This window comes from Lepidothrix coronata, unplaced genomic scaffold (genome assembly GCF_001604755.1).
Source record: "Lepidothrix coronata isolate B3197 unplaced genomic scaffold, Lepidothrix_coronata-1.0 Scaffold271, whole genome shotgun sequence".
Classification (NCBI taxonomy): domain Eukaryota; kingdom Metazoa; phylum Chordata; class Aves; order Passeriformes; family Pipridae; genus Lepidothrix; species Lepidothrix coronata.
The window spans coordinates 469,559-489,355 of NW_016690451.1; the positions used below are offsets into that span (position 1 = coordinate 469,559).

The 19,797-nt window shown below is 46.9% G+C and overlaps 2 protein-coding genes across 7 annotated transcripts in view; one reads left to right on the forward strand and one right to left on the reverse strand.

Moving 5' to 3' along the window:
* Positions 1 to 12,770, forward strand: part of SLC6A20 (solute carrier family 6 member 20) — a 20,403-nt gene extending 7,633 nt beyond the window's left edge. For 4 of the 5 annotated variants that reach the window (XM_017836133.1, XM_017836134.1, XM_017836132.1 and 1 more), the window contains 10 exons: positions 3,388 to 3,528; positions 4,269 to 4,360; positions 5,061 to 5,288; positions 6,223 to 6,333; positions 6,740 to 6,981; positions 7,877 to 8,039; positions 8,463 to 8,667; positions 9,415 to 9,574; positions 10,599 to 10,764; positions 11,689 to 12,770. In XM_017836133.1, coding sequence (XP_017691622.1) covers positions 3,414 to 3,528; positions 4,269 to 4,360; positions 5,061 to 5,288; positions 6,223 to 6,333; positions 6,740 to 6,981; positions 7,877 to 8,039; positions 8,463 to 8,667; positions 9,415 to 9,574; positions 10,599 to 10,764; positions 11,689 to 11,838 — 1,632 coding nt within the window. In that variant the 5' untranslated portion in view covers positions 3,388 to 3,413 and the 3' untranslated portion in view covers positions 11,839 to 12,770. Of the gene's footprint in view, positions 1 to 1,899; positions 2,723 to 3,387; positions 3,529 to 4,268; positions 4,361 to 5,060; positions 5,289 to 6,222; positions 6,334 to 6,739; positions 6,982 to 7,876; positions 8,040 to 8,462; positions 8,668 to 9,414; positions 9,575 to 10,598; positions 10,765 to 11,688 lie in introns of those variants that run through there. The other variant, XM_017836131.1, reaches the window with a different exon arrangement.
* On the reverse strand, positions 12,644 to 19,486 carry SNRPD1 (small nuclear ribonucleoprotein D1 polypeptide). 2 transcript variants are annotated; one of them, XM_017836138.1, is made up of 4 exons: positions 19,357 to 19,486; positions 18,748 to 18,824; positions 15,607 to 15,798; positions 12,644 to 13,288 (listed from the first exon to the last, which is right to left on the reverse strand). In XM_017836138.1, exons 1-4 carry the CDS (start codon positions 19,368 to 19,370, stop codon positions 13,212 to 13,214), a joined length of 360 nt encoding a protein of 119 aa, XP_017691627.1. In that variant the 5' UTR covers positions 19,371 to 19,486; the 3' UTR covers positions 12,644 to 13,211. The 2 variants fall into 2 exon arrangements, with proteins under 2 accessions (XP_017691627.1, XP_017691626.1); XM_017836137.1 differs by lacking the exon at positions 19,357 to 19,486 and adding an exon at positions 19,063 to 19,081.
* Positions 19,487 to 19,797: the final 311 nt, after the last annotated feature.

The following is a 19,797-nucleotide window of genomic DNA, read 5'->3' on the forward strand; positions in this document are numbered from 1 at the left end:
GAAAATAGAGAATACATTGATTTGGGCTCAAAAAAAAAAAAAAGCTTTTTGAAATTTTATCCTTCTCCTGGGTCCAAATAGCACAAAGATGATGTCTGTATCATATACCAGCCATAGATGTTCTTCCTTAGAAATCAAGTTAGTTAATTAGATTAATTAAAGACCAACACTAATAATCTCCTCTAATATACAGCTACCGCTGTTTTGAAAAATCCTTATAAAGAGCCTCTCTTTATAAGACATCCAAGTTTTTTATTGTTCTCACTGCATCTGTTATCATAGTGTTGGACTCTCCTCAGCCTTGCAGTAAGGGACATCTGCAAGGGACATGAGCATCTGCCTCATCTGCCTTTGGTCTGCTTCCATCTTTTTTTTCCTTTCAGGAAGAAACATATGGAGATATTTGAGTGCTTTTTACTTCTTTTATGCTTGTTTTGTTGGCTTGTAGCTTACTTCTAAATGCATGTGTGGCAGTAAGGGTTGGTTCATGCTGGTTTTTGAAAAGCCACAGTGCTGAGACTGTGTCAGAGCTGTCCCCTGGGATCGGGTCAGAAAAATCCAAATAATACAATAGATGAAGTTCAGTAGAAGATAGATGCTGCAGTGGCTGAAGCTTTGTTAGGTGGTTTAGATAGCAGGAATGATAGGTGTAATTCTGCTGTAATTCTGCATGTATTCCTCCACCCATGCTTTAAGGGTAAAGACTTCATGTCTGACACTGAACTCTAGCACAAAGCTTAAAATGCGAGTGTTTCTGTATGCAATTAAACTGCATGTGATTACTTTGCTAGCAGGCTATCTTGGCAGACATCCTGAAGGACAGCAAAACTTGGACATTTTGGGGGATTTGTGTGGTTCTTTTGACCAGCCATCTGTATTGCAGTGGATAGTAAAAATTCTCTGAAATGTAACCAAAACTGGAACACTTGATTAACTTGAAATAAAATTAAATAAACTTTCCTGCTTGTTGCACGGCATTGGACTAGATGACGTTTAGAAGGTCCCTTCCAGCTCAAACTATTGTATGATTCTATGATAAACCCAAGTATTTTTTGAAAGGCATGTTTTTATAAGAATATTTTTCCATTATTTTCCATTACACTCTCCATTATTTTCTCTTCCCCAGTTAAATTTACATAGGGAAGGGCAGCTCTTTCTCTACTGTGAAGCTGAAACTCCTGACAGGAGGTTTTGCTTTTCTTAATTCTTCTATTCACTGCCTTCTTAATTAGGATTCTGTGGCTTTCCAGGGGTCCACAAAAACAACGCAGACAGGACATGGTTTCAGGAACTTAAAAGCTGGATAAGGGGGGACGTCAGCTTGTTTGGCATCTTCCTTTTAGAAAAGCACAGAGCCAGTTCCTGTCCTGCCCAGCAGAACAATAGAGCCCTTATTGCGTATGATACTGATAATTTGCAGTATTTACAAATTATATTGCTTTATAACCTGCCTTTCTGTTCATCAGCAGATTGCCTCCTTCTCCTTGCTCTTCTCCAGAGAGCTTGGCCTGAGCAGAGCAAGGGGAGGTTAAACCTCACAGGTGCAGTTATTCTGTCCCTAAGCAAGCTGGGCCAGGCTGAAACGAGACTGGGATGGGTCTACAGCAGGAGACTGGGATGGGTCTACAGCAGGAGACTGGGATGGGTCTACAGCAGGACGCTGAGCAGAGGCGAGGGTGCTGCTGGACAAGTCCAGTGCCTTGAGCAGGCCCAGGGCACATTCCATGTTTTGCCAACTGCAGGGATCTGGCCTGGGGTCTGGTTTTTGCTGTGCTGAGTCACAGCAAATAAAGAGTTGGTTCATACAGCTGCACTGAGTCACTTGTATGAGGCAATGTGGTTCTACCCTTTAGGAAAGTAGGGTTGGGAGCAAGATCTGCATGCAAACAGGGTGCAGAGCAAGGGGCAGGGGGATTAGCCCTGGTACCCCCAGCTGCAGGGGGACATGGGAGTGAAGAGCACGCCTGAAGACATTCCTGCTGCTTGCAAGGTGGTTAAGTCAATGCCAAGCATGTGGAAGCACTGCTGGGAGAGCAGAAAAGCCTTCACAGAGAGTCTAATGCTGATTCCCTCTGGTGGTGCATGGCAAAACTCTCCTCAGTGGCTGCTGGGGCAGCTCACACCCTGCCGGCACAGAGCAGCTGTGGGAGCTCTTAAACCTCCAGCAGCTCCCTTGTGGCATAGGAAGTTATCTAACAGGCTAACAAAGGGGTTGTTAATAACAAGAGAGCTGGGAGGTGGGAAATTAATTCCCAGAATAAACCGGATTATTGCTCTGTGTTTATTTCCAGTTCTTTTCCTCAGTCGCTGCCCAGAGTTCATTCCTCCACAGCACTGCACAGAGCCCATTGCAAGGAATGTTAATGCCACAGATTAAATACTGAATAAGAGATATTTACGTAAATATTTTGGCTTGCTGTAAAAAGGGAAGCCTTCGCAAAAATACAGCTTTTGACTCAGTCAGCAGCTCTTTCTGAAGCGAGCCTGTGAGCCCCAAGTTGAGTACAAGGATTTTCTTTTTTTTTTGGCAGAAATTTAAGCCAAAGCACATCCTGGTTGCCAAGTGGGAAGGTCCTTTCCCCTTCTTCATTGTCAACCCGTTCCTGCTGCTTCTCCTCTTCCATAGGAGCATCCCTGTGGCTCTCCATGTGGGGAAGAAGTAGGGATGAGCAGCCCCATGCAGGGGAGCCTGTGCCTCCCATAGCAGAGTCTGTTCCTGCAGGTGGGACCCTGGGGGAAAAGCCTTCATCCCTCTCCTGGTGCTTGTGGGATCAGCATGGGGTTTTGGGAGCTTTTTGGTTTGCTTTTTTGTTTGTTTGTTTGTGTTTTTTTTTAAGCCAGGCCAGACCTCAGTATGTAACTCAAAACTCTCCATTCAACATGGACATTGCTGTTACTTTTTCTTCGAGCACTTTGGCTGTGACGCAAAATACCCCACATGAAGTAAATCTTTTCCTTGTCCTCTTTCTCTCATTATAGTTTACAAGGTTTGGCTGGTGTTTGGTTACCCTTTAACAGCCCCAGCCCCCAACTTTGCTCAAACCGCTGGTGATGCATCTAGGTAGCCCTGCCACACCGGAGTGGTGACCAACACAGTTTAACAGCAGAAATCCCAGCTCTGCCAAGTTCCTGCGGAAAATTCCCTGTGCCCGGGCAGTCAGCACCCACCAGCCTATGTGACACCTGAAACTTGTGACACCAGCCTGAAACCCTGTGACATCTCCTTCAGGGTTGGGCCATGCCCTCAATACACAAGGTGCCTGGACAGGACCCAGACCCAGCCAGCCCCTGGGACACTGACAGCATGATTTGACCACAAATAGGGCAACGTGGTGTTTATCTTGCTGCTGATCTGCTGAAGGCTGACTTTTGGGGGTTTTTTTGCAGGTGGCTTTTTGATCCCGTACCTTATCATGCTGATTGCCGAGGGGATGCCACTGCTCTACTTGGAGCTGGCTGTGGGGCAGCGTATGCGTCAGGGCAGCATCGGCGCCTGGAAAATGATAAGCCCCTACCTTTGTGGTGTTGGTATGTTCTCAGTTTTCATCTTCATTTTCCAGCATGGAGAGAACATGGGTGATTTTTGAATGGAGAGCTTTGTCTTTCAGAGGAGAAACCAGGAGGGAGCTGGGGTTCTACTGGGCCTCAGCAGGCTGAGCAAAGCAGACACCTCATGGCATGCATTTATCCCATCCCTTGCAGGGCATTGGGACTAGACCCCAACTCACTGTGTTGGGTCCCTGCATTCAGAGGTGTAAGTCCCCCTGCCCTTGGGCAACCTGCCAAAATCACAGTGTGAATGCCAGTGCTGGCATTCCCTGGGGCTGCCTGCACTGGGCTTTGACCCCAAGAGCAACTTCCCAATGAACTCAATATGAATGATAAAACAGTGCCTTAATTTCCTACCATTGCTGTTGCTGTCTGCCACTTACCAGTGTCCTTTCTTAGCTACATTATTATGTTATTAAATTACCCTGATAACCCAAGCTATTGTTAATTTGCATACACACACAATATATTTTTAATGATACTTTGACTATTCACCTCCAGGGCCTAAAGTATAAAATCCAGTGCAGGATAGTCCTGGCAGGAGGAGGAGGTGGATGCAGCGCCAGGGACTTGCCCTGTGCACACAGCTGTGCAGGGTCAAAGCCCCTCCTGCATTGGGCATGGTGATGCTGCCCCCACCCCACACCCCCCAGGTGTTATGAGACCCTGGGCATTTTGGGGTTTTGCTGCTGACCAAGTGTGTCCCTCCATACCTGCAGGTGTTGCCAGTGTTGTCGTCTCCTTCTTCCTCTCCATGTACTACAACGTGATAAACGCCTGGGCCTTCTGGTACCTTTTCCACTCCTTCCAGGTGTGTGGGCACTCAACAGCTCAGTTTGGCCCCACTGTGGCCATGGAGGGTCATGGTGGCTTGGCATTGATGCTGGATGTTGCATGGCACCATCGTCAGCTGTAGAGCAGAGGTGGATCAGTGGCAAAAGCTCCATAAACCCACCCAGGGCTTTTCTGGAGAGAAGAATGAGGCAGTGGTGTCCTCCTCTGTCTGCTCTCCCAGGGGTGTTGGATGTTGTCTTCTTGCCATCAATCACAGGTCAAACAGGTCAAACCCTGTGATGCATTGATGGCCAGGGTGTCCTACATCCTTGGATGGGTCTGTCTGATGGAATGTGAGAGGATTGGCTGTGGGGGAGAGGAGTGGAGAGTGTCATCGCTGGGGGAGAGGGTTAAAGAGGCTCAGTCCTCAGGAAGAAAATCAGTCTGGTCATTCCCAGAGAAGAGACAGAGCAGAATTATCCCTGGGGAGAAGGTCAGAAAGGGTCATCCCCACAGGAGAGGATCAGAACAAATCAGTCCCTGGGGAGAGGGTCCTTCCCAGGGGAAAGTGTCAGAAGACATCACCCCTAGGGGAGAGGGTCCTCCTGCGCCCCAGGCAGCACCGTGCAGAGATATGCAAGCCCCAGGCAGAAAGGCACCCTCGCCATCATCCTCCCCATGCCTCACCGGCACCTCAGCTCTCCCTGCCATGCTGACTCCATGCCCCTCTCTCCTAGGACCCCCTGCCATGGGCCACCTGCCCCCTCAACAGCAACCGCACCGGCTACGAGGAGGAGTGTGAGAGGACGTCATCCACCCAGTACTTCTGGTACCGGCAGACCCTGAACATCTCTCCATCACTGGAGGCCAGCGGGAGCGTGCAGTGGGAGCAGGCGCTCTGCCTGACACTGGCCTGGCTGGTGGTTTATCTCTGCATCCTCCGTGGCACCGCCTCCACTGGCAAGGTGAGAGAGGGGCACAGCCCTGCCGAGCCTGGGCAGGATGTGGGGAGGGCAAACGAGTGCCCAAAGCAGTGGCCATGGCTGCAGAGCACCGAGCTCTGCTGCCTCTACTGCCCTGTCAAGTTGCAATTCGAGCAGGATCAACCAAAACACTGAGTGATACTAAAAAAATAATCCAGAAAAGTCCTGTAAATGCAGCAAAACCACGGTCAGGCTGCTGGCCGTGAGGAAAGCTGTCTGCCACAGCAGAGCCATGTCAGGAGACGTCTATTCCTTGGTCTTTGCAAGAAAAAAAAGACATCTACCGGGCATGATTTGCTCGCCTTTTATTCACAGCACAAGTTATGAGGAAGTGGGAAGAAAAACCCCAATGTCCTGGCTGAGCCTGCACTAAGCAGCAAGCTGAGGGCTGTAATCCCCAAATCGTCTTAGCTGAACACAGAAAGCCAAGAGACTATAAACTAAGAATAACCTCTTAAACTTGTTGCAACTAATTCAATTCAATTTTGATTCAATTTGATTCAATTCAAGTTTGATTTTGACCTTCTATGAGGTCTGCTTGCCTTCCTCCTAGAGCAAATGATGAATGACCTTTGCCTAATGAGTTCTTAATAGACAGTTGCACACTGGTGTTACTCCACTAAATGATGCAGAACTGAGTTTGTGAATGCTGCAAATATTTTAGACTTTTCTTTGATTTCCAGTCAAAGAGAAGACCCTGGGAACAGTAGCACAGGTCTTCATTTTTAATAAAAACTTGCTTCCTTAAAATGTAAATCTAAAGTTAGATTTGTCTGAAAATATTTCTTTAAAGATTATTACATGAGAACAAACACAATAATTGAAATAATTTATGTAAAGTAAATAAGACTGACCATAGTGGATTAGCTTTGTCTTATATATTCTTTAGACCAAGATGTTTCCCCTCCTTCCTCAGGTCGTCTATGTGACAGCCTCTTTGCCATACTGTGTTCTCATCATATACCTCATCAGAGGATTAACACTTCATGGAGCTGTGAACGGTCTTTTCTACATGTTCACACCAAAGGTACAGAAAAACTCTATTGAATTTTTCACGAAATGTTATTACTTACTGAACGTGTAGGTTTTTAAAAGCTGTTGATGCTTTTCCTTATATTGAATTTTTGCAGCAGTAGCGTAGGTCAGGCAGCTGGAAACCCTGGCAATTTCCAGGAGTGGGAGTGGAGTGGCAGCTGCTCTGCCATGGTGCCCGTAAGCTGCTTGCTTTCTCCTGCAGAAAAAGACCTGCCCATTAGCATAGCCTATAGCATACTACTTTCAGTCATATAAGTAACCCTGCCTAAAAAAAACCCTGAACTAAAACGAGTGCACAAAGGGACCCATCCCTGTCCCCACCCATGCAGCCTGGAAGGGGCATTGCTGGGAATCCATATGTAGCTTTATGCTCTCATTCTCTGGGTCTGGCTTTGCAGCTGGAGCAGCTGTTGAACCCCAAGGCGTGGATCAGCGCTGCCACGCAGATCTTCTTCTCGCTGGGCCTTGGCTTCGGCAGCCTCATTGCCTTTGCCAGCTACAACGAGCCCAGCAACAACTGCGAGAGACATGCCATCATTGTCTCGCTCATCAACAGCACCACCTCCATCTTTGCCAGCATTGTGACCTTCTCCATCTACGGCTTCAAGGCGACCTTTAACTATGAGAGCTGTATAAACAAGTAAGAGCCTGGTGTTCCACTCGTTTCCCACTGCAAGCCGTTCTGGGGCAGGTGAGAGGGGAGGTAAATAAATAACAGCATGCAGTGCTGCCAGCACTGCCCCAAGACCAGATACTGCTCTAATAAAGCTAATGGAGCTATTTAAAGTGATGAAGCCCGAGATGAAAGGTCAGAGTGACTTGCCTCTTGACACTTGGGTGCTGCTTCCAGGCACGGGCCTTGTCGAGAGAATGTTTGCCTGGGCAAGTCATAGAGGCACTGTCCCCTGTGTCCTGGTCCTGGCACATGTTGTAGGGAGTGGGGAGACTGATTAATAAAATGCAGCAATGCTCAGACACCCCACTATTAAGGCTAAGCCCTGTTCCAGGAGCTCAGCCTCCTCAGCTGTGATGCTCTGGAGGTGTCTAGGAGCCTGCAGGATTGTGTCCTGAGGCAGCAAGCTTGCATGAAGTCCCTGGCACAGGGCCTGCAGCAGTTACACTTTTACTCATATTTTTAGAGCTTTCAATCTATCTGCTGATCAGAGAGGAAACCAAGCTGCTAGTCCCTGCTCGTTGCCAAAAGGCTCATTATGTTGATGGGGTGTGGACGTGAGATTGGAGGGCAAAGGGGAAGAGACACTAGCCAGCGCTGGCTGGCACCCAAAATACCTGCCTGGGAGCACAGTGTGGGTGCAGGAGCTGCTCCCTACAAAGCACAGATAAGTGCAAGATTGCCCATATCCCATTCTGGAAGTGCCATGGCTCTCACCTGGGGAGACTGGATCCCTGGGGCCAGCAGGACATCCACATGTGGGGACCGATGGAGAAGGGGATGAGGTGTCCTGGGCACTGATGGAGAAGGGAATGAGGTATTCTGGGTCTGAAAGCCATTAAATGCCTGCAATCCTTCCCAGGGTGATCCTGCTGCTGCTGAATGCTTTTGACCTGGAGGAAGGCTCTTTGACAGCGGACAACCTCAGTGAGAAGAAAGACTACCTCATGGCCACCTACCCACAGGAATATGCCCAATTAGCGCCTCAGATTAAAAACTGCAGTTTAGAAGCTGAGCTAGACACAGTGAGTTGCCACTTTGTGCTGTCTCCTCTCCTCCCACTGAGCCCGGGCAGCCCCATGCGAGCACATCCGCATGCCTGACCAGGGCTGGGGATCATTTCTACCCCTCAGGATGGGGCAAGGGGCTTGCCTGAGTGGTTAGCAGCTGAGCTGGGTGGCAGTGCAGTCTGACTGCTGGCTCTGGCTGTGGAACAGGGCAGGTCACAAAGATATGGGGTAAATGTTTTTTTGCTACAAGTGACATTACGCCAGTGTCCGTGCAGTTTGGATAAACTGGCAAGAATCTCATCTGCTTTTGCTGTGCACAGCCACCACTGCACATGTACCTTGTCACGACACAGAGTCACTCTCTTATGTCCATCTTATGTCCTTTATCAAGGATAAGGAGCTGCCCGTAACTCATTTTTCTCCCCTTCTCTCCAACAGGCTGTCCAGGGGACAGGACTGGCATTTATAGTCTATTCTGAAGCGATCAAAAACATGGAGGTGCCCCAGCTGTATTCTGTGCTCTACTTCTTCATGCTGCTGATGCTGGGCATCGGCAGCATGCTGGGGAACACGGCCGCCATCCTCACACCGCTGACCGACAGCAGAGCCATTGGCGCCCGCTTCCCCAAGGAGGTGATCTCAGGTAAGCGCCTGCCGTGTCACAGCATAGGCCGCACAGTGCGTGTGTGCAAAGGCTTTGATGTCCCACTGCCACTGAGGATCCCCCTCTGACCTTGAGTGGAGCAGGGAGCAGTAAATATGCTGCTGGAAAGGTTTGCCTGCCTTTGTGAAATCCTGCCCTGCCTTCAAAGCACTTCCCTCCGGAGCTCCCAAAGCACTAGCACAATTGTGGTTCTGTATTTACAGGCTTCCCGACACACCCCAGCTCCTTCATACTGGTGTCTACTGACTGATGAAACTCAGAGACAGTATAAGTGTAAAGATACTTGCAGTGAGCAGCTCTTTAGTCACATCACCAGTATCCCAAAGGCAAAACACCTGTCTTTGGCCAAAAGTAATATGTGCTCCTGTTCAGGCATGGAAATCAGTTGTCCCATCTTAAAACCTGTTTTAGCAGGATGCCCAGTGGCAACACCAGATACTGCATGCACATGTGACAAGGCTATAGCCAAGACTTCGTTGTCTTGACCGTTTCTGGAGTGATGTCCTGTGACTATGCAGGTCTGAGGAGCAGTTTAAGGACACACCAGCACAGTCACACATGCAAAGAGATAGATCTTTTCCGTAAGGGAAAAGGAATTATCCTTCTCCTCAGAGAAAGCTGCTCAGCAGAAATTCTACGAGTTTTTTAGTCAGAAGGAGTATGACATTTCCCACACACAATTAGACTTCCAAGTGTAATGGCAGGGTCTCTCTTTTATCCATGCAGGTGTTGTGTGTTTCATTAACTGTGTGATTGGCCTGATCTTCACCATGGAGGCTGGAAATTACTGGTTTGACATATTCAATGACTATGCAGCCACCCTCTCTCTGCTGCTCATTGTGCTGGTCGAAACCATCGCTGTGTGTTACATCTATGGGATAAGAAGGTAAAAGCTTGAATCCTTCTTTCTTTACAGTGGGATAGCAGGGGGAGTGGCCAAGAGCCAGGACACGCAGGGCTAAGAATAAAAATACTGCCCTAGGCTGTATGTTTCTCCTATGCTATAGTATCAGCAAGGCGATGGGGGTCTCCCCTGCCCTGCAGACCCCTTCCAGGGCCTTGGTTCAGGGCTGTACAGAGGCCAGGCTGGGCTGACACCACCTCTGCTGGCAGGCGAGTGCTAATGAGCCGTACACACCTGCTCCCTCCTCTGGTCTTTGGTCTCAAGAGCACCTTCTGCCAAACCTCTGCTCCTCCCGTGACAGTAGTTCAGCATGAGCACAACAGTGCCAGTAAGTTTGGTTTCAAAGGTGGTCACCTCACAGATTGCTGGTGTCCCAAGTCATCCCTTGTGGGCAAAAGAAAGCTTTGGCATCAGGAGAGGTTTTGAACTGCAGAGGTGTTTGTGCTCATGGCATCTAAAGGAAAAGGCTTCAGCATTTTCTTTGTTAGTCTGCCAGCACAGTACATGTACAGGCACCTACAAGGGTATTACGTCCTTGATGAGTTCAACGCCTTCCAGTCAGATCCAGGTCTCCTGTGAGATTTTAGGTACACTCCCCAGCATTAGTACTTCCTCAAAGACAGCAGTCAGAACAACTCAACTACACAAAACCCAGCAGTTTTCTCTCCATAATACTTGAGCATCATTGCTTTTCTCTCTTAACTGACATCAGAAACACCCTGAACTTATATTCAACCCAGAACTTTTCTTGCTGTACCTATTTCTAGCTATTCTCCGCAGTTTGGGGTTCTCTTGGAAGTCCTACTGTCTGTTTTGATTTCACCCTCATGATGAGTCTGGTGAGCCAGTTCTTCAGACAATACCTCTCTGCTCATTTGTGGTGAACTGTACTCCCCTTTCTCATCTGACATGGAATTCTGCAGGTGGTTTTGAAGTAGCTCAGAAAAAGATATCGATTGAACATATGCAGCTGTTCTCAAAAAATATGCTTTTTTTTTCAACACAGATTTGAGAAAGATCTTTACACCATGATTGGACGCAAGCCAAACTGGTATTGGAAAATTATGTGGGCCTTTGTTAGTCCTCTGCTAATTATAAGCCTATTTATATTTTACCTCACCGACTATATCCTCACAGGAACCTTGCAATACCAAGCGTGGGATGCCACACAGGTAAAGTAGTTTTGGGGGGTTTTTGTTTTTTTTTTTTAAACTTTCCCTAGTTCCTGCAAGGATACAGCCTTCCTTCCTAACTAAACCGTTCCACAAAACTGGAAAGCTTGCAGCTAGAGTGAGGGTCAACACCTAAATTTGTGGAAAGGAAAAACAAGGAAAAATTGACCTAATGATGATGCCATGATTCTGTAAAATCAACTAACATCCCTCTGATTCTTAATCGACTCCTTCATACAGTAAAACATTGTTAATGTTGATGACCCAAATATCATCTTTGAAAAAACACTTTAAACAAAAAAAACCTACTTTCAAAGTGTATTATTTTGAACAAAATTAGTGGTATTTTAAAAGAACCGAACTGCTGCTGGAATGGTTTTCATAATTTCCATATCCATTTTTCTTCATGGACAAGAACACTTTTGTACGAATACTGAACTGTGTATTTATCACAAATTAGTACTGGATAAGTAATCACCGGTTCCATAACCTTTTGTGGAAATGTTCCCATTGTGCAGAAAGAAAATATGTAATTGGCCATGACACAAAAACAATTTAGGACCCATGGCGGGCCTGGTCTGTTGACTGGGTGTCAGCATGAGCCCACAGCCTCCAGGAGAGGAACATGGAGGCCTGACAGAGGTCAGGGCCCAGCCACCTCATTAAGAGACACAAATCAAGCCAAAATCCGCTCTTTACCAAAGCTTGCAGAAATTTCCCCCAATCCTGTTGTCAGCAGCTCTGTTCTTGTTGTCAGTTTTCAGGGTGGTTGGGCAAAGAACAGCGCCGAGGGCAGTCGTGGGCTGGCACAGCCAGAAAGTGCTTCTCAGAAGTCCCACTTAGATCCATGTGCACAGCTTTCCTCCTGACCCAACTCCTGGACTCTCAAACCCACAGATCCAACACTGCTTCTCTCCCTTGCAGGGGCAGCTGGTGACGAAGGATTACCCAGGCTACGCCCTCGCAGTGATTGGGCTGCTGGTGGCAGCATCCACCATGTGCATACCCCTGGGGGCACTAATGACTTTTATAAGGAAGAGACTGAAGAGGGAAAGAGTTTCAACAGTTGCATGAATGCTGACAGCTGGATTTGGGAAGACCTTACCCCCGTCATCAGTGACAGGGCACTTCTGGAAGACAGCAGCAACCATTATTTGTAGCAGCTATTTATAGAGTTGAGAATGGTGGGTGCTATATTGACCAAAAAGTGCTCTTGGGAGGTTCCACAATGGTTTGGGGAAAAAAAAGCTCTTCTGTAACAAGATGAAGCTTTAAAATAGCCTATGTATGAGAGGGGGAAACCAGAAGAGCAGCTCACAAAATGCTAGTTAGCACAAATTAACCAGCTCATCAGCCCATTACACCATGTTAGGTAATTCTTTTCCACTTTGTTGTAGCACTGCCTGTGTGGAAACATGAGCAACCAACTAAGCATGTTCCTGCACCAAAGTACCGGCAAATATCCCTTACCCATTCAAGACAGCTGCACTTAAGAGTGCACTTTATTTCAAATGACATCTGTATTTCATCAACAGAGGAAACTGTTGAAGTCTGCCAGTGAGAATGTGATAATCCCTTTCCTACATGGGAGAAATCAGTAGCATGGTATTGGGAGATAAATGTGGCCCACCTGGCTTCTTTTATACTGGTGTTCAGCAAAGCACTTTATATATATATATATATACAAAAACATATATGAGTTGCACAAGTTCTTTCCCCCCAAGAAGTAAGCTTCCAATTCCAGTACATAACTGTGCACTATGCTGTACTTTGTATTTTCTAGGGATGCACTTTAAGTACACTAGAAGGTATCTGTGACAAAGCTGCTTTATGAGCCCCACCCAAACAAAAGTATGCCATATAATTAGCTTTGACAAAGTTCATATCCAGGTATTCTTTAATCATCAGATGTAACAATCCAGCAGTTCCACTGACCTGGTTAATTTCCCCATGTATATGTTTTATAAAGAAAGCAACATGTTTAAATTGTAAGCTTCATGTAATAGAAAACATTAAAATTATATCTATGAACTTTAAAAAAGTCGCTCTGAAGAACATTTGAGAAACACTCATGGGATGGGGGTTCTTGATACAGTGTCTTAACTATGTAACCATTAGAAGATGGAAGTGCCTTACAAAAGGATTAATTTCAAACATCGTTAAAGCACAACAATGTAAGTCTCTCATTCTGAGGCAAAAAGCAAGAGGCAATTGTACAGCCTTCAGGGGTGGGCAAAATCTTGACAGTGACAACCAACACCAACAAGACCTGCTTAGTCTGTAACAGCCCATGGAAACAGGACACACCTCCCTCCCCAGGCTCTGCTAACAAAGGAAAGACGACCTTTTCACATTTCAGTTTATTAAAAATGGATACCATAAACAAGACCTGTACAAAAAAATATCTGAAATTGCCCAGAATTTGGTAACAGTTGCGTGATGAGAAGTTATCGTCTTGGGCCTCCTCTTCCTCTTCCACGACCTCGGCCTCTGCCACGGCCTCTGCCACGGCCTCTTCCAGCAACTTAGCAGGTGAAAGAAAAAGGATAAATCAAGTGAGACCCAGGAATACTTTCATTTTGATTAAAACATTCTGTATTGAGCATAAAACACCACACTACTTCCATGTGATGAGACATTAAGTCAGACATTAAGTCTTTTAATGCTCAGTAAGTCTCAGGCAATATTTTCATCTTGAATACTGGGTTTTTCAGTATACAACTTCCACAGACTACTCTCTGTCCTTGGCTTCACTGCAGAAAACAAGGGGATGTAACAGCTGGCTGCTCCCAAGTGCTAGGGTAGGTCTGACAGGGAACTAGAATTCCTCCTCTTTTTTGTTTTCATAAAATCTCATTTTCCACAAGGGATCAGAAAAAGTGTATGCAAGACAAGAGTATTTTGTTACTATACAGTACAGAGGATAAGATTTTTTTTTTTTGGCCACAGCTCTCATTGTGGTTTATGAAATACTCTGCTTAGGGGAAATGAGAGTTTTAACATGGTGTGATTCCCAAGCTCACCATTCTCAGGCACCATGTGGAAGGGCGGCATTTTGAAGGGATCCCACCACCAAACAGCTATGTTCAGTGATACCTCTGCCCACTTCAAACGTGACTCTGAGGCCAAGGTCTTGGCTGTGTGCCCCCGGTTTTAATTACTGCTATTTAATGGTAAAGGGAAGACAGAAGCACAGGGTAATTCAAGCTGCAACTGCTGATCAAGGTCACGTGATCCATACAGTGATAACGTGCCACTGCACCCGTTTCTCCTAAAGAAACATGACTTGACCCACCCAGCTGCTAGGCCACCCTACAAACTTAAGAAATAACTGGTTCATTTCGAACATGTCTGTGAGTGCAGGGCTCACAAAGATACTAAAAACTCTGCAGAAATGGGTGGCTCGGTAAGAGAGACACACTAACACCCCTTCACGGAGCAGGCGTGGATTATTCTGGCATGTAGGTCACAAATGCAGCAAAGACAGAAAGAGCAGAGGCACAAGGCAAATTTCACAGAAGCAAGGTGTCATTTTTTTGCTGATAACAGACTGACTCTGTAATTTCCATGGAAGTCTCAACACCTGACTAAACGATGGCAGCAGCTACGTGCACAGTAGAGAGCTGCATTTGCTAAGCGCCAGCACACCCGGACCCAAGGCACATGTGCCACATACAAGCACAGCCAGTATCCTGCCTTCCACTGACAATTCCACTTGCCAAGGACAGACCATGGGCTTTACACTCTCGAAGCTGAAGAGCATTTATGGATTAAGGCAGCACAACACAGCTGCAGTCAGAGTGCTTCCGCACCCTGTGGATGCAGCGAGCATCAAACGGAGGTAACTGGGGCTATCACGGCTGCTTCCCTCAAAGAACCAAACACTGTGGGGTTCAGGAAAAAAAAGCAATCCAATCACACTCATTTCTCCATGTGGTCAGATTGTTTTTAATGGACCTGAGAGGAGCAAAATCCCCTTGGGAGTTTTATCTGTATTCTCTATAGAGACAACAGCCACAGCGCTTGCACTTGGTGATGCATCCAAGGGCTCCTCACACCATGTCAGAAAGGTGAGCACACTAATGCATAACACACTGCAGATCCAAACACTTACACACTAATTGCAGGAGAAAGGGTACAACATTACTTTAGAGCACAATTAGCTTTCACTCACAGGCTTACTATTTTAAAAATACACAGACTAACTGCTGGATTAAAACTGAATTGCTCTCTATAATGTTTGGCTTCTAAGGAAAAGGTTTTTGTTCAACAGTTTTCTGAGAAAAAAGTTTCAGGAAGAGCAGAGTGGAACACTACTGGGAACCAAAGTCAGACATCTGCTCATTGGAATATACAGCCTAGACTCCTTCAGGTTCTCAAGTCTCTCAAATCCAGTTCTCAGAGATACCATTTTTATCCACCACCAAATTTCAGTGAACCATTCAGTACTGTTTGAGACACTGTCCTGTACTTTCTTATTAGTCTATGTGAAGCTCCCCACACAAACTGGGGAAACCCAGCAGACACTCGGAGAAGAGAAGTGTAAATCTCTGTTGCCAACTGTGAGACTGAGATAGGTTAAGATTTACTCAAGATGAAAAACATTTACATTTTTAAAATCAGATGCATGAAAAGCCATATGCATAATTTCGTGTGAATGAACGCTCTGCAGATGTCAAGAAGGTGGGAAAAGCAGATTAAGCCAGTACAGTATCAAACCCTCAAAGAGGAAGGAATTAGACACCAAATGCAGACATTAAGACACTCAAATCAGATGTCTTCAGATTCAGAGGACTAAACCGCATACAAAGTCAGAACAAACACAGGAAAGCACAAACTAACCTGCTTCTCTTTTCTTGGATTTGACTTTTGGTTCAACATCCACTAGCAAAGTATCCAGAGGCAAACTGTCCGGCAGAATGAAGTAGCGGATATTATTCCCTCGAATACTCAGCGTCTCCAGCTGTACGGGTTCTCTGTTCTTCAGTGTCATTTTCACTGCTTTGAGATGTGTATTCATGCTGACATCCACTCCTGAAACAACACAAGCCTGATTTCAGGGATGAGGTCTCTTGTTGCCTATTTTTAAGAATGCACATGCTTCAAGATCTAGCCCGATCATTAATCCCTGCTTCTGCCACTCATTGAATAATTCACCCTCTAACGGAATGAAACTGTGTGTCTTTTTCTCTCTTAAATTATGCCCAATAAGTTATCAATTGCTGCCTTTAACACATTATTGCTAGAGAGCTTTATCTAGGTCCTGGCAGTAGCCAGGTAGCCAGTGGTTAAACATCCAGTAGCCAATGGTTAAATCAGTTCTGAACAACAAATAAACTGCTGCTTATTACAGAAGTCTAATACTGTCCTTACTCCTTTAAAAAGAAGTAAAACCTCTGAGGTTTTTCTGTAAGCCTTAGGAAAATCCAACCACCAAAGCAGCATTTATTTTCTGATAAAATACATCCAATACCAGAGTGGTATCCACCACCAAAGTACATAAAATACCCTCCTGTAAGGAACAACCATTGTGCTCACACACTCTGAGAACAGCCAGTATGTAAGAATTGTACTGAATCAGTACTGTGCCCACTATGCTGTGCTGTGCATAATCCCAAAACAGAAACTATCTCAGTTGGATGCATGTATTAAATAACAGTCATGAGAAGCAATTAAAAGTTTTTATTTTGCATATAACGAGCCTTCCATGGGATTTGATCTCCAGCTACGAAGATGAAAACAAGAGTAACTTTTTCAAATCAAAACAGAAACAAAAGATTGACACTGCTGTTTACAAACACCTGCTAATCCAGCGACAAGGCACCCACAGGAACAAAATTTTAATGTGTTCAAACTTCTGTACAAACAACCCTTTGTGATAAAAATAAACTGTAAAATGTGTTACCAAGGTAAGTAACACAAGTGAGCATCAGCCCAGAACCAGAAGAACCACTGTGCTGTGCTTATTCCATGTACTTCCTCTGTCCTCATCCCCCTCCTTCTGGATTTTTACAGAGCTCTCTGGCCCCTCCACTCCACCTGACCCAGACCCTTGGTTCATGTAAGGTGTATTATATGAAACCTGCCTCTTCAGCAACCCAGCTCTGGCCAACCCCCAGAAGAGATTGCACAATCCAACAGCACAGTAATTATGAACACAGTTCACCGGCCACTGTAAAGGGAAGACTGCAGTTTGAGAAATATGGACTGCATTCCAAGTGTTTGCAGGTTCTTAGCAGTAAATGAGAGAAGCTTTGCTCAACAATTAAGCCTGAAAGAGCAGTGAGGTCAGGAGACCAGCAGTGTGTTTGCTTCCCACCTGGCTGAGTTCAACAAAGCATGCTGCAATCGGGTACCAGGGTGGTGCACTCCCCTCTAATCAAAGCTGATGGACCTGGCTGCAAAATAATGCCAGTTTTGAGCTCTGACAAATCTCCCCAGATTGCTACTGGCCAAAAAAGCACCTAAGTAATCCCCTGGAATAAAATTCAAACTTGACGGAGTTGTACTTTTTTTTAAAGAGTGTCTCGGCAGCAGAGCTTTTAAAAGTTGCCTGAGGTGAGTGTAGGAAAGGAGATAAAGCACTTTCCTCAGCTCACCTGTGAGGGTTTGCCTTGTTAAACACAAGGCGCACCACCTCCATACCTGATGTCTCTGAAGTAAAGCTCACAGCAACACCCTCAAAACAATGTCCCTCACTGAGATTATTAAAGCAAACAAAATCGTTTGCACATTTTTTAATACATGAGAACCATATACTAAACCATAAAGACTTTCCCTACAACTTTCAGTTCAGTGAAACGAAGAAGCATCTGCTAGACAATAACACCCACAAACTAACGTGACCCACCCCTGGCAACAGCAGGGGGGCACACTCTCCTTGACAGGATTCCTTTTTGCCCTGAATCCCACATCCAGCTTCACATTTTCAAACCCACAGTCTTGTTAAATCAGTGCAAACATATGGCAAATATGCATTTGCATCAAGTTCACCTTAAACAGAGCAAAAACACGTTCAACAGAAATAATTATGTTTTCGATTAGAACTGCCTACGTACAAAATTTAACCAACCTGAGACCACATCAGCACTTAACACTTGGCATTTATCTGCGCTACCATTGAAAAAATAAGTCCCTCTTCAGGTGATTCAGCTGCAACATTTTTATTGCTTGTTGCAATTTCACAAGTGAAATTCGGAGGCACTGAAACATCTTACAGATGCATACCCACTACCTGTTTGATACAGCAGTAAAACCACCTCATCAACATTACCACTGGAACAATTTGCCCAGAGAAGCTGTGGATGTCCCATCCCTGGCAGTGTTCAAGGCCAGGCTGGATGAGGCTCTGAGCAACCTGGTCAAGCGGGAGGTGTCCCTGTCCATGGCACTAGGGTTGGAACTAGATGATCTTTAAGGTCCCTTCCAACCCAAACCATTCCATGATTCTGTGATCATGCTGCTAAAATTCTAAGAGACTACAACAGGCTTGCACTGGCTTTGCGATGGTTTGGGAAAGTTCACTTCCTTCCCCCCGAGCCTGTTTGGAGGCAAAGCCCACAGTCAGGCTCAGAAGCTCCCTGTGCTACAGTGAATTTACAGCCTCCCAGCAGCACCTTAAAAACAGAGAAAGATAATCACAAAATATACCCTGGCCTAACCACAGGTGAACTCACCCACTAATACAGATCAAAGACAATCTGTGACCCACTGAAATTCCCCAGTATTTTCATGTTTGCCTACGGAAGGCTGGCTGGTCACAGCTCCTGACTCTTCCCAGCAACTTCCGACAATATCCAGACACAAACACGAACGCACCTCGCGCTTCCACACAGATACGTGAATTCAAAAGCTTTTCTTCCAGCGCGGGTCCCCGCAAGAGGGAGCACAGGACAAAAAAAAAATCAATCCGAGCCGTGGCTGCCAATTGTTTGCCGAAAGGCGACTGGGAACACTTCGCTACAGTCCCCTATCCTGCCGTACCTGTGATCGTTCCATGCACCTGCGTCCCATTCTTCAGCTCGATGGTCACAGTCTCATGGCTCAGCTTCATCAGAAACCTGCGAATTGAAAACGCGTTCAAAAAAACCCAAACCCATCACTCCCACATGAAGCCTACGTGTTTAACAGCCTCCACTCATCCCGAACTCTCAAAGACGGCGCCCGCGGATTCTGCTGGGAATGTTTCAGTGACAAACCCTACGTCCCGCCCAGCCATGGGAAGCTGGGACACTGCCGGACCCAGCGCCTATTTCCCGGCGAAACAGCCATTACTATACAAAGAAGGAACCATTTTACAGCTTGTCAGCATGCCGGCAAGGCAACGCTATCCCCATCGGGGGGAGAGGATTCCCCCCAAAACCGAGGGGCTTTGCTGAGCGACCCGCGCAGGCCCCGGGGCGGGAGCGCGGCCCTGCAGAGCGGGGCCCCGCCGCCAGCAGCCCCCGCAGGGCCCATCCCGGGGCCGTTCCCGCCCCGCAGTGCGGGGGGGCCGCGGGGCGGCCGCAGAGCGCGGGCTCGCCTGGGGCCGCCGGCGCGGGCGGGCGCGGTCAATCCGCCTCCATCGGCCGCCATCCGAGCCCTCCCGCTCACCTGACGAGCTTCATGTCGGCGGGCGGCGCCGGGCGGAGCGGCGGGCGGGAGCCCCGGGCAGAGCAGAGCCCAGAGAGCTCACGGAACAGTCGGGATGGGCCGGGCGCGCCAGGAAGGGCCGCTCTCGGCGGCGATCGGGAGGTGCAGGGACAGCGCCCCCCTGCGGCCTGGAGGAATCACAGACTGACAGAGCGGGGGAGGTTGGAAAGGAGCGCAGCGAGCCGTGTGGTCCAACCTCCCTGCAAAAGCAGGGTCGTCCTAGAGTCCAGGACACAGGATCGAGTCCAGACGGTTCTTGAATACCTCCAGTGAGGGAGATCCACAACCTCTCTGGGCAGCCTGTTCCAGTGCACAAACAAACACTCCCACAGTAAAGGAGTTGTTCCTCATATTCAAGTGGAACTTCCTGTGCGTAAGTTTCTACCTGTTGCCTCTTGTCCT

Excerpts from the sequence above, each read along its gene's own strand:
- SNRPD1 (XM_017836138.1), bottom strand. Across the intron at positions 15,799-18,747 it reads GGTGCATGGAACGATCACAG|GAGTGGATGTCAGCATGAAT; the intron begins GTACGGCAGGAT and ends GTGTTGTTTCAG. Across the intron at positions 13,289-15,606 it reads ATCCAAGAAAAGAGAAGCAG|TTGCTGGAAGAGGCCGTGGC; the intron begins GTTAGTTTGTGC and ends TCACCTGCTAAG.